The sequence below is a fragment of the Pongo abelii genome, chromosome 14, assembly GCF_028885655.2.
Source record: "Pongo abelii isolate AG06213 chromosome 14, NHGRI_mPonAbe1-v2.0_pri, whole genome shotgun sequence".
NCBI classification, from domain to species: Eukaryota; Metazoa; Chordata; class Mammalia; order Primates; family Hominidae; genus Pongo; species Pongo abelii.
Genome location: NC_071999.2, coordinates 66702462 through 66713249, shown reverse-complemented (window position 1 = coordinate 66713249; position 10788 = coordinate 66702462). Strand labels below are relative to the sequence as shown.

Below are 10788 nucleotides of genomic sequence, written 5' to 3'. Positions count from 1 at the left end.
TAAAGCAAATGTGGTTGTTAGTGTGGTTCCAAACATTATTTTCAAGATGTGTTCAATACTTGTGTTTCAACTTACATGAAGAACTTTTGCTATAATTCATGTTTATGCTTTTTAGAAAAACTCTAGAGAATAATTATGGCCAAATGGGTATATTTAATTTCTTTTCAACTTAATAAAGGGAGGTATGGTAATAACCCTTTCCATAGAGACCAGCTGGGTGATAAGGTCAGAAGACGAAGATTCTGCTGGTGTAGGCTGGGGGAAACACTTTAAAAAGGAAGTGCATCTGTAATACAAGCATCCACTGCAAAGTAGGGAAAGGGAGAGTAAGGGGCCAGGGAAAAGTAAAGACTTGAGATATAATTACAGAGAGAAAATGTCACTTCACCTGGACTATCATCATAAACAATAGCTCCTGTGCAATGTCCTTATAACAAAGGAAAAATGAAGAAAATAGCTCCCTACGTTTCCACCAAAAAGGTGGATGATCTTAACTTGTTGGAGAGGGCATGAGCTGTGAGCAGATAAACAGCCCACTCTGCTGCTCTGTCTCTGGGGGAGAATTGTTTCAGATTGCAGGTTCTCTGACTGCTGACAGATTGCCTAACTCTGGCCGTGGGCCTCCAACTTGGGGAAGCTGTGGGTATTGTATAAAGATGTAAGTTAAACACATTTCAGAAGCAGCTTGGTACTGATATGGGGAGTCAAGTATGTTTCAACTACAGACCTCAAAGTAAATATTTACCAATATGGCAAAAGTTCAGCTGTAGGGCAGAACCAGCAGCTAAAAAGCACAAGGAGGGAGATCACGCTTCCCTGGCTGTGGCTTGTTTACCAACCTTCAACTCAGATGTGCATGTTCCTCTGAGTGTGTGTGTGTGGCGTGGGGAGGGGGTGGAGTGGGAGGGGGGAGGGGGGAGGGGGGTGGGGGGTGGGAGGTGGGGTGATGGTAGTTGGGGCTGAGGTTTACTTCATCAGCGCTCCATTTTCACTGTAAAGAGTTTGAAGGAACTGATTTTACCAGCTAGGTTCAAATTATATGCCAAATTTGTATTATAGAGAGACTTGTGAACTCCATGTACAGCCCCATTTGCACAATAACAAGCTGTTACCCTCCAGGTGTTTTGATGTAGTGTGTTGTCCATATTTAGGACTCTGTCTTTAGGATTCGTAGAAATGAGGACAAAATAGGAAGGATAGGAAGCAAAACAGTTAGCTCAGCCAAGCAATTTATATTTTAGTTAGCATTTGGTGGAAGGGGAAAATTGAAGTAGTTCCTACAGTAAGCATATGGAAATCAGATATCAAAGACCTTTTTTCACTCTAGGCTCAGTCACTGGTCATTCAGCACGTGAGGTTTTATGTTCAGGACCCTGCAGAGGATATCTGGAAGCCTAGCGATGAAGAGAAATGTCTTCTCAAGGAAAGGCTGAATCATGGGCTTTTCCATTAATTACATGGCAACCTGCAGATCAAAAAGTGTTTCAGAGGCTTAATGCACTGGAGTATCCCACTAGCCTTGATTTTATAAATGAGGAAACAGAAGACCAGGAGTTAGGTGACTCCAGGTTACATAGCTATTCAGTGTCAAAGCCATAGAAGATAGGCAAGCATTTGGCACCACACTCTTCCACAATTCCTTTATAAAGGACCAGTTTTCCAGTAGGCAATCCAGGAGAAAGAAAGAGAGAGAGAAAGGGAGAGAAGCAGGGAAAGAGGGAGAGAGTGAGGGAGCGAGGGAGCGAGGGAGCAAGGGAGGGAGGGAGGAAGGAAGGAAGGAGGGAGGGACGGGGGGAGGGGGAAGAGGGGAAGGGGAAGGAAGGAAGGAAGGAGGAAAGGGGGAGGGAAAGAAGGGGGAAGGAAAGAAGGAAGCGGGGAAGGGGAAAGAGGGGAAGGGGGGGAGAGAAGGAAGGAAGGAAGGAAGGACTAATTTGAAAAATAACCAATGTTTTACCTAGGCTTCAGTGAATCCCTCCCCCTCCCCACAGCAATTTACCGCTTAGATAAATATATTTAAGATTACTTGCAGGCAGAACTACTTGTGTTACAGCACAATTGTTTCTACTTTCCCCTTGGGTCTTCCCCGCATCCAGAAGCCACTACTGCCTCTAAAATAAGACCACAAGGCAAACACCCAGAGACATTTGAGCCTCCAACTAGGAAACTAGCATAAGCTCTACCACTGCCCACAGCAAAGATTCAAAATTGGGGTATGTCGAAACCTTCACTGAATTCATATATTTACTTTTCCGGTTCACCCTACGTTACACAGAAGTTGAGATTCCTTCCCTTAGCTGAGAAAAGTGCGTTTTCTTTCTCTGTGCCAACACTGCTGGATCCGAGGCTCCAGGAGGAACTGTTGGCAAAGCAGGCGTTTTGGGACCGCGCCTGTGATTGCTCTGTGGCGCCGACTTCCTCTCTCTGTTACATCCATATACAAATGCAAGCTTATTTATTTATTTTAATTCTCCCTCTCTTGCTAGCAACCTGTGGACTTGGCATCTGAATGGTGCGGCAAGGAAGGAGGCTGGTAGGCAAGCGCTACTGTGCCCAACCCGGGGGTGCCTCTTCGCAGTCTTCAGGAGCAAGTCCCCCATTCCAGCTCCTCTGGCAGGGTATGGAGTTACCTGCGTCCGGGGCAGAAAACCATGAATGTGCCCTTCTGCCCCTTTGCCTTTCTGCCACTCTTTGAGTTCCTGTCCTTAATTGAAGAGCCAATGACTATTGGCTGAAGTTCCCCCCAGCGATTTGCATGAACCGAGAGGGAGTGTCTTCTGCCGCCCTCCCTTCAAGAGCGCTCTGACTGCAGCCTCCCAGGGAATGCGCGGCCGAGCGAATGCGCGCAGCTCACGGGCCCTGGGAGTGAGCTGGTGCCCGGCAACCTGGCACCCGCGCCTGGATATGGGGCGTCTACATCGTCCCAGGAGCAGCACCAGCCACAGGAACCTGCCGGTAAGGGTTAGGGTCAAGGAGCCCCGCGACCCCGACAAGTTGCAGTATTGTGAAGCAATTCCCACTCGGATGGTTTTTCAAACCTTCTACCTTTATCTAAACTTCCCGGGAAGGATGGCGCGGGGAGGGAAAGGGAGTTTGGGATAATGTGTCTTCCTTTTAACAAGGAATAGGGAAGTCCTTGGGTCATGAGAGGAAGTTTCTGAAGCAAGAAATGTATCCAGATAAGGTCGAGGGGATCGGGGGTGCGCTCAATCCGCTTTAGATACAGGGGTTCGGGATCGTTTCCTGCTGCTGGCGTCTGGCTATGAATGCCTACTGCAACTGACAAATTGTTTTTGCTTAGCCATTTTCCGCGTTTACTTTGCTTCTCCCTAAGGGAGGGGAATTAGTGACGGCTTGGTAAGGGGTGGAAATCCAGATCCTTTCGATTTGATTTCAGATGTGTGCTAAAATAAAAATCACTCTTTCCGACCTAAGACCTAAAGTGTTGGAGGTGGAGGAGGGAGTGTTGGTATTTTTTCTATATTATTATTATTGCGACTGTGGTTGTTTTTATGGTTCTCTTAGTAAGGGATGTAACACACTGCGTGTTCCAGCACTCTAATGGCAGAATCACTTCAAGGAGAAATAAAGTGCCCACCTTTCAGTGCTCTTTACTACCGGTCCCCTCCCTCCCCATCACCTACCCTGGGTTTCCGTGTCGCTTTGCGCAGTCTCTGAGTCGGAATCCTCTCCACTCCGGCGTGTGTTTCCAGGGATGTTTTATGGTTTGGGATTCTGAATGTTAGCTGGATGAGGGTGGTGATGGGGAAACGAGGGGGGAAGGCGGGGGCGGAGGGGATAGAAAGTGAACAGCAAAATTAAGTTTTGGAGACGATATTGCACCACAGATCTCTCCTTCGCAGCAGGTTTCTTCTCGGCCCCCGTTCTAACTAGAGGTTTTGCTTCTGGGAATGCGGATGGGGACAGCAAGGATCACAGGGGCACTAGTTTCTCTCTCGGACCCCTATTTCCCCGTGTGTGTAATGAGCTTTCTTCCCTCCCCCCACGCCAGCATCTGTTTCTGTTTTTCCTCTTCGTGGGACCCTTCAGCTGCCTCGCGAGTTACAGCCGGGCTACCGAGCTTCTGTACAGCCTAAACGAGGGACTGCCCGCGGGGGTGCTCATCGGCAGCCTGGCCGAGGACCTGCGGCTGCTGCCCCGGTCTGCAGGGAGGCCGGACCCGCAGTCGCAGCTGCCAGAGCGCACCGGTGCTGAGTGGAACCCCCCTCTCTCCTTCAGCCTGGCCTCCCGGGGACTGAGTGGCCAGTACGTGACCCTAGACAACCGCTCTGGGGAGCTGCACACTTCAGCTCAGGAGATCGACAGGGAGGCCCTGTGTGTTGAAGGGGGCGGAGGGACTGCGTGGGGCGGCAGCGTTTCCATCTCCTCCTCTCCTTCTTCTGACTCTTGTCTTTTGCTACTGGATGTGCTTGTCCTGCCTCAGGAGTACTTCAGGTTTGTGAAGGTGAAGATCGCCATCAGAGACATCAATGACAACGCCCCGCAGTTCCCTGTTTCCCAGATCTCGGTGTGGGTCCCGGAAAATGCACCTGTAAACACCCGATTGGCCATAGAGCATCCTGCTGTGGACCCAGATGTAGGCATTAATGGGGTGCAGACCTATCGCTTACTGGACTACCATGGTATGTTCACCCTGGACGTGGAGGAGAATGAGAATGGGGAGCGCACCCCCTACCTAATTGTCATGGGTGCTTTGGACAGGGAAACCCAGGACCAGTATGTGAGCATCATCATAGCTGAGGATGGTGGGTCTCCACCACTTTTGGGCAGTGCCACTCTCACCATTGGCATAAGTGACATTAATGACAATTGCCCTCTCTTCACAGACTCACAAATCAATGTCACTGTGTATGGGAATGCTACAGTGGGCACCCCAATTGCAGCTGTCCAGGCTGTGGATAAAGACTTGGGGACCAATGCTCAAATTACTTATTCTTACAGTCAGAAAGTTCCACAAGCATCTAAGGATTTATTTCACCTGGATGAAAACACTGGCATCATTAAACTTTTCAGTAAGATTGGAGGAAGTGTTCTGCAGTCCCACAAGCTCACCATCCTTGCTAATGGACCAGGCTGCATCCCTGCTGTAATCACTGCTCTTGTGTCCATTATCAAAGTTATTTTCAGACCCCCTGAAATTGTCCCTCGTTACATAGCAAATGAGATAGATGGTGTTGTTTATCTGAAAGAACTGGAACCCGTTAACACTCCCATTGCGTTTTTCACCATAAGAGATCCAGAAGGCAAATACAAGGTTAACTGCTACCTGGATGGTGAAGGGCCGTTTAGGTTATCACCTTACAAACCATACAATAATGAATATTTACTAGAGACCACAAAACCTATGGACTATGAGCTACAGCAATTCTATGAAGTAGCTGTGGTGGCTTGGAACTCTGAGGGATTTCATGCCAAAAGAGTCATTAAAGTGCAACTTTTAGATGACAATGATAATGCTCCAATTTTCCTTCAACCCTTAATAGAACTAACCATCGAAGAAAACAACTCACCCAATGCCTTTTTGACTAAGCTGTATGCTACAGATGCCGACAGTGGGGAGAGAGGCCAAGTTTCATATTTTCTGGGACCCGATGCTCCATCATATTTTTCCTTAGACAGTGTCACAGGAATTCTGACAGTTTCTACTCAGCTGGACCGAGAAGAGAAAGAAAAGTACAGATACACTGTCAGAGCTGTTGACTGTGGGAAGCCACCCAGAGAATCAGTAGCCACTGTGGCCCTCACAGTGTTGGATAAAAATGACAACAGTCCTCGGTTTATCAACAAGGACTTCAGCTTTTTTGTGCCTGAAAACTTTCCAGGCTATGGTGAGATTGGAGTAATTAGTGTAACAGATGCTGATGCTGGACAAAATGGATGGGTCGCCCTTTCTGTGGTGAACCAGAGTGATATTTTTGTCATAGATACAGGAAAGGGTATGCTGAGGGCTAAAGTCTCTTTGGACAGAGAGCAGCAAAGCTCCTATACTTTGTGGGTTGAAGCTGTTGATGGGGGTGAGCCTGCCCTCTCCTCTACAGCAAAAATCACAATTCTCCTTCTAGATATCAATGACAACCCTCCTCTTGTTTTATTTCCTCAGTCTAATATGTCTTATCTGTTAGTACTGCCTTCTACTCTCCCAGGCTCCCCGGTTACAGAAGTCTATGCTGTCGACAAAGACGCAGGCATGAATGCTGTCATAGCTTACAGCATCATAGGGAGAAGAGGTCCTAGGCCTGAGTCCTTCAGGATTGACCCTAAAACTGGCAACATTACTTTGGAAGAGGCACTGCTGCAGACAGATTATGGGCTCCATCGCTTACTGGTGAAAGTGAGTGATCATGGTTATCCCGAGCCTCTCCACTCCACGGTCATGGTGAACCTATTTGTCAATGACACTGTCAGTAATGAGAGTTACATTGAGAGTCTTTTAAGAAAAGAATCAGAGATTAATATAGAGGAGAAAGAACCACAAATCTCAATAGAACCGACTCATAGGAAGGTAGAATCTGTGTCTTGTATGCCCACCTTAGTAGCTCTGTCTGTAATAAGCTTGGGTTCCATCACACTGGTCACAGGGATGGGCATATACATCTGTTTAAGGAAAGGGGAAAAGCATCCCAGGGAAGATGAAAATTTGGAAGTACAGATTCCACTGAAAGGAAAAATTGACTTGCATATGCGAGAGAGAAAACCAATGGATATTTCTAATATTTGATATTTCATGGTGGAATAACACAGAGAAATGTTTTAACTGATTTTGGATCTTCATCACCTAAAAAAAGAGTGTGCTGATGGCATTTCCAATGAAGGACGACTAATTTATAACTTGTTCTGTATTGTAAATAGCTGTTTACAGGTTTTTAAATTTAAATTCAGAGGTTATAAAATGTGTACAGCATTTTTAAGTGAAAATTAGTACTAACAGCTATAGGACTTGTATTTAAAAAAAAAAAAAAAAAAAAAAAAAAGAGCTTGGACATGGTTTGCAGCTTTCATACACCAAGCAGATGATTGATAAAACCTGGGAGTAAGGTAAGAAAATGGAACAAATTTTTATCTAAAAATTCCTGTCACCACAAGAGGGCATCAGCTGCTCCTTTGCAGGGAACTGAGGTATTGTACTTGACAGTTGTACATGAAATTAATGAAAGAGTATATTTTAAATATATTGTTTTTAACATTAAACGAATATGAAATTAAAGTAAATTAAATTTCGCCCTATTTAAACATATGATAAAAAAGAAATGCACTTGTAAACAGAATGTTTATTACCTCATAAGTGCATATATAGTTTGAAAGAGAAGGCGTTAAAAAGAAGTGCAATTCCTTTTTAGTGAGGATAAAAACATTGCCTTGTGTTACAGATTCGACCTGCTGAAGGGTATTCCACTTTCTGTGTACTCGAATTGCTTTCTGTTTGCTTTACCACTGCACTTGCTATTATTACAAGGGAAATAGATATATACATATATATATATATATATTCTTCGTTACAGAAAATGTAACTAGATATTGTGCCCAAGAAAAACAGCCAGAAGCAAAGAAATGCTTCAATCTTTAGTTGCTTCATAGGCATTCATGACATTTTAGTGCTTTTACAACTTGTTGGTCGTACTTTATACTTGGGTTATATATTAGACTTTTATAGGCTTAAAATCATCCATCACATAAGAAAACAGAAATCATATTAAAAGTGAATTCTTCTAGAGGCTTGTGTACACTACTGGTTGTTTTAGTTGGGCCTTTTATATGAAAGTTATACTGTACTTATCTTTTTGTTGTTGTTTAGGTTTGTTGGCTACCATTTCTGGCTTCCTTTCTTTGGTTTTGGATTAAATCCAACAGTTTATTTGTAAGAGCTGCAGCAGATTTCTTTGATAATTTAGCTTTTACTGAATCTCTTGCAATGAAGAAAGATATTTCATCAGTGATTTCTCACTTTCAATTCATTATGTGAGCTGGAAATATTATTTTACATGAGAGCTATAGCAAAATAATCTGTATAAACAAGGAATGTGTTAGCTTAAACTGGATCATTTTACTTTTTGGCATCATGCATCTGTACTGTATGAAAAGTGTTTATATGTCTGCAAATTAAAGGTATATATTTTCATAATTTCTTTCTCACTTTTAGCATTTTATATTTGAACATGGGCTTGTTATTTCACTGAAGTGCCTGTCATTTGTTTGTTTTTAGGGTTAAATGTGGGTAAACTGTAGTATTCTGCTATACTAAAGTTTATATTAAACGAATTCATTACTCAATTAAACATTGGGTAAATTATTAAATGTGTGTGTAGTTATAGACATATATATAGTAGAAAAAGAGTATGCCTAAATGTTTGATGTAAGTTCATAAGAAAATTTGCACCCATGTATGTGCACATGCATATTAATTTATTACAGATTTAATATCATTATAAATTTTCATTTTACCACAGATTTATAACAAATCCTCTGTTAGCTGTGTTGCAACAGCTTGCAATAATTTTTAAAACAAAAATACTCTACAAAAAAGACATTGAATGCAAACAGCCAAGTTCTTTTAGATTTGTATTAATTAACTCATGTATCTTATTTTTCTTCAATTTGAGAATTTCAATAAATAAAATAATAAGTATATGAGGCAGCAATGTTTGTTACAAAAAGTAAATATATTTTTATTGGAAATTCTTTTTGTATGAGAGGCATCTGAGCTAAGAGACTAAGATCATTTAACCCCCAAAACTTTTCATTTATAACTGATATGTAGCAATGGAGGATACATCTCTTACTAGTCATATTTTATTTCTTATTTCTCTTTTTTAAAGAAAGGAACTTCATGAGATAAAGTAACACTATTTATTTTTAAGAATCCTCCGTAAGTGCAATAATTTTACCATCCGTATAAATAGCACAATTTTCGATTCATTTCCAAATTTGAAGAAGGTTCATGTATTTTGGGGAATGGACTTTATCTCCAGCATGAGAAATGCCTGTAACATTAATAAAAAGATGTATTTCTGAATAACTTCTTGTGGCAGGATTTCCTTTACAAAAACATCTCATTCACATTAAAAACACTAATAACAAGGGAAACTAAAGTAAAATAAACTGAAAGATAAAAGCCCCTTTTTACTGACACCTTGTGCTAGAATAGTTGCCAAAATGTATGCTAATCATGTCAATGTTGTTAGTTGAGCTGGCACAAAAATAAATGTTCCATTCATTAAAACCCCTAATATCCATTTAACAGTTTGTGAACCAATGAGTTCTCTTTGCCCAATTTAATGAAGAAGAGATTGCTGTGATCTTTGCACTGCCAAATTCACTCTTACACTACAGAGAAAATTGTTCATTAATTTGAATTGGGAAGTTTAAAACCAACATAGCAATTTCAGCTACAGGGAAAAACAATTTACGTTATTTGACTACTTAGGGTAGATTTCCTGACCCTATTAAAAAAAAAAAAAAAAGCTGTCCTGGCAGTTAGGCTTTCATCAATGGTGGTTGGAAAAGAAGAGAAAAATAAATTCTTTTTAAACAGTTTTGTAGTATTGATGCATTAAGAAATGTAAATTTTTAGTGTTTTAGATGTTCTACATGTATTTTAGGAAAATACCAGGCATGATTTTACTGTGAAATAACATCACTAGAAACAATTTTTAGGAGTGGTGTATGAAGTTGATTTGACTGCAGTAAGATCTCTCACAAGGATTCTAATTTGTGCTCCCAGAAAATGTCTAAATTGACAACTATAAAGGGGGAAATTAAGCAAGCCTCTCTCCTCTGGAGATTCAGGTTCCGATCTCTCCTCCTGAGGTGAGGACTCTGTGAGGTCCTGATCCCTGGCAGACAATGGAGAATGTAATGAAACTGCAGCACCAACCAGCTGGTGTTCTTCAAATCATTGGGCAGCCTCAATTCATGGAGGCCAGGGACATAAATACCTGAGCATTTTCATCGCTCTATGGTAAATTTGCTCACTGAGAAAAAGCAGTCAAAATTGCCACGAAATGCCATATTGCAGATCTAGGCATTCTCTGCCTAGCATGTGCCTTTATGTGCAAGTAGTCAATAAATATTTATTGAAGAGAATTGATGGACCCACAAGAAGACTCAAAACAGAAAAAAAATCAATTAAAACAATTTGGATTCCTGAGCTAAAAAGTTCCAGCACAGTATTTTTTTTAGTTATTTCTATTTCTAATAACAAATTGTGTATATTTTTCAGATAATATATACATAAATACATAGCCTATAATCATTTTTAAATGTCACTTTTTGTATATAATTGTCCTTATATAGTAGCATTTGTAAAATAGACTCCTCAACTAGGAACGTCTTCCTTTAAGGTTATAAAACAAAATTGAGTGAACTTTAAAACTTAACCCACCAATGTCAAGAAGTAAGAACACCGTGGTGATTTCTAAAAAATCAGTCATAGAGTCATTTATCTCATACATATTTTAGTACCCATATTACAAGTCTTTTAATGAACTTACGTCATCCTGTGGAAAGCCAATAAGAAAACCCGTTTCAAAACATATGTGATAAATGCCTATTCTTTGGATGCTATGTGAGCAGGACCTAACCCAATTTTGGAAAGCCAGAGAAGCCTCCCTAAAGGAGGTGATGTCTATTTTGAACCCTTCTCAGAAGAAGTTATGAGCTTGAAAAAAGGAAAAGTTAGCCAAGAGAAAATGAGAGAAAATGGCAGCCAGGAGGGAAGGGCATTTGAGTGGGGAACAGTAGGAAAAGCACACATGTGGGAGTGAGCATGTCATG

General features: G+C 41.7%; 1 protein-coding gene across 1 annotated transcript; it reads left to right on the top strand.

The window, feature by feature from the left end:
* Positions 1-2128: 2128 nt before the first annotated feature.
* Positions 2129-9276, top strand: PCDH20 (protocadherin 20). Its single transcript, XM_024230932.3, has 2 exons — positions 2129-2952; positions 4010-9276. The coding sequence occupies exons 1-2, from the start codon at positions 2821-2823 to the stop codon at positions 6734-6736; spliced, it is 2859 nt and encodes a 952-aa protein (XP_024086700.3). The 5' UTR covers positions 2129-2820; the 3' UTR covers positions 6737-9276.
* The last annotated feature ends 1512 nt before the right edge of the window (positions 9277-10788 follow it).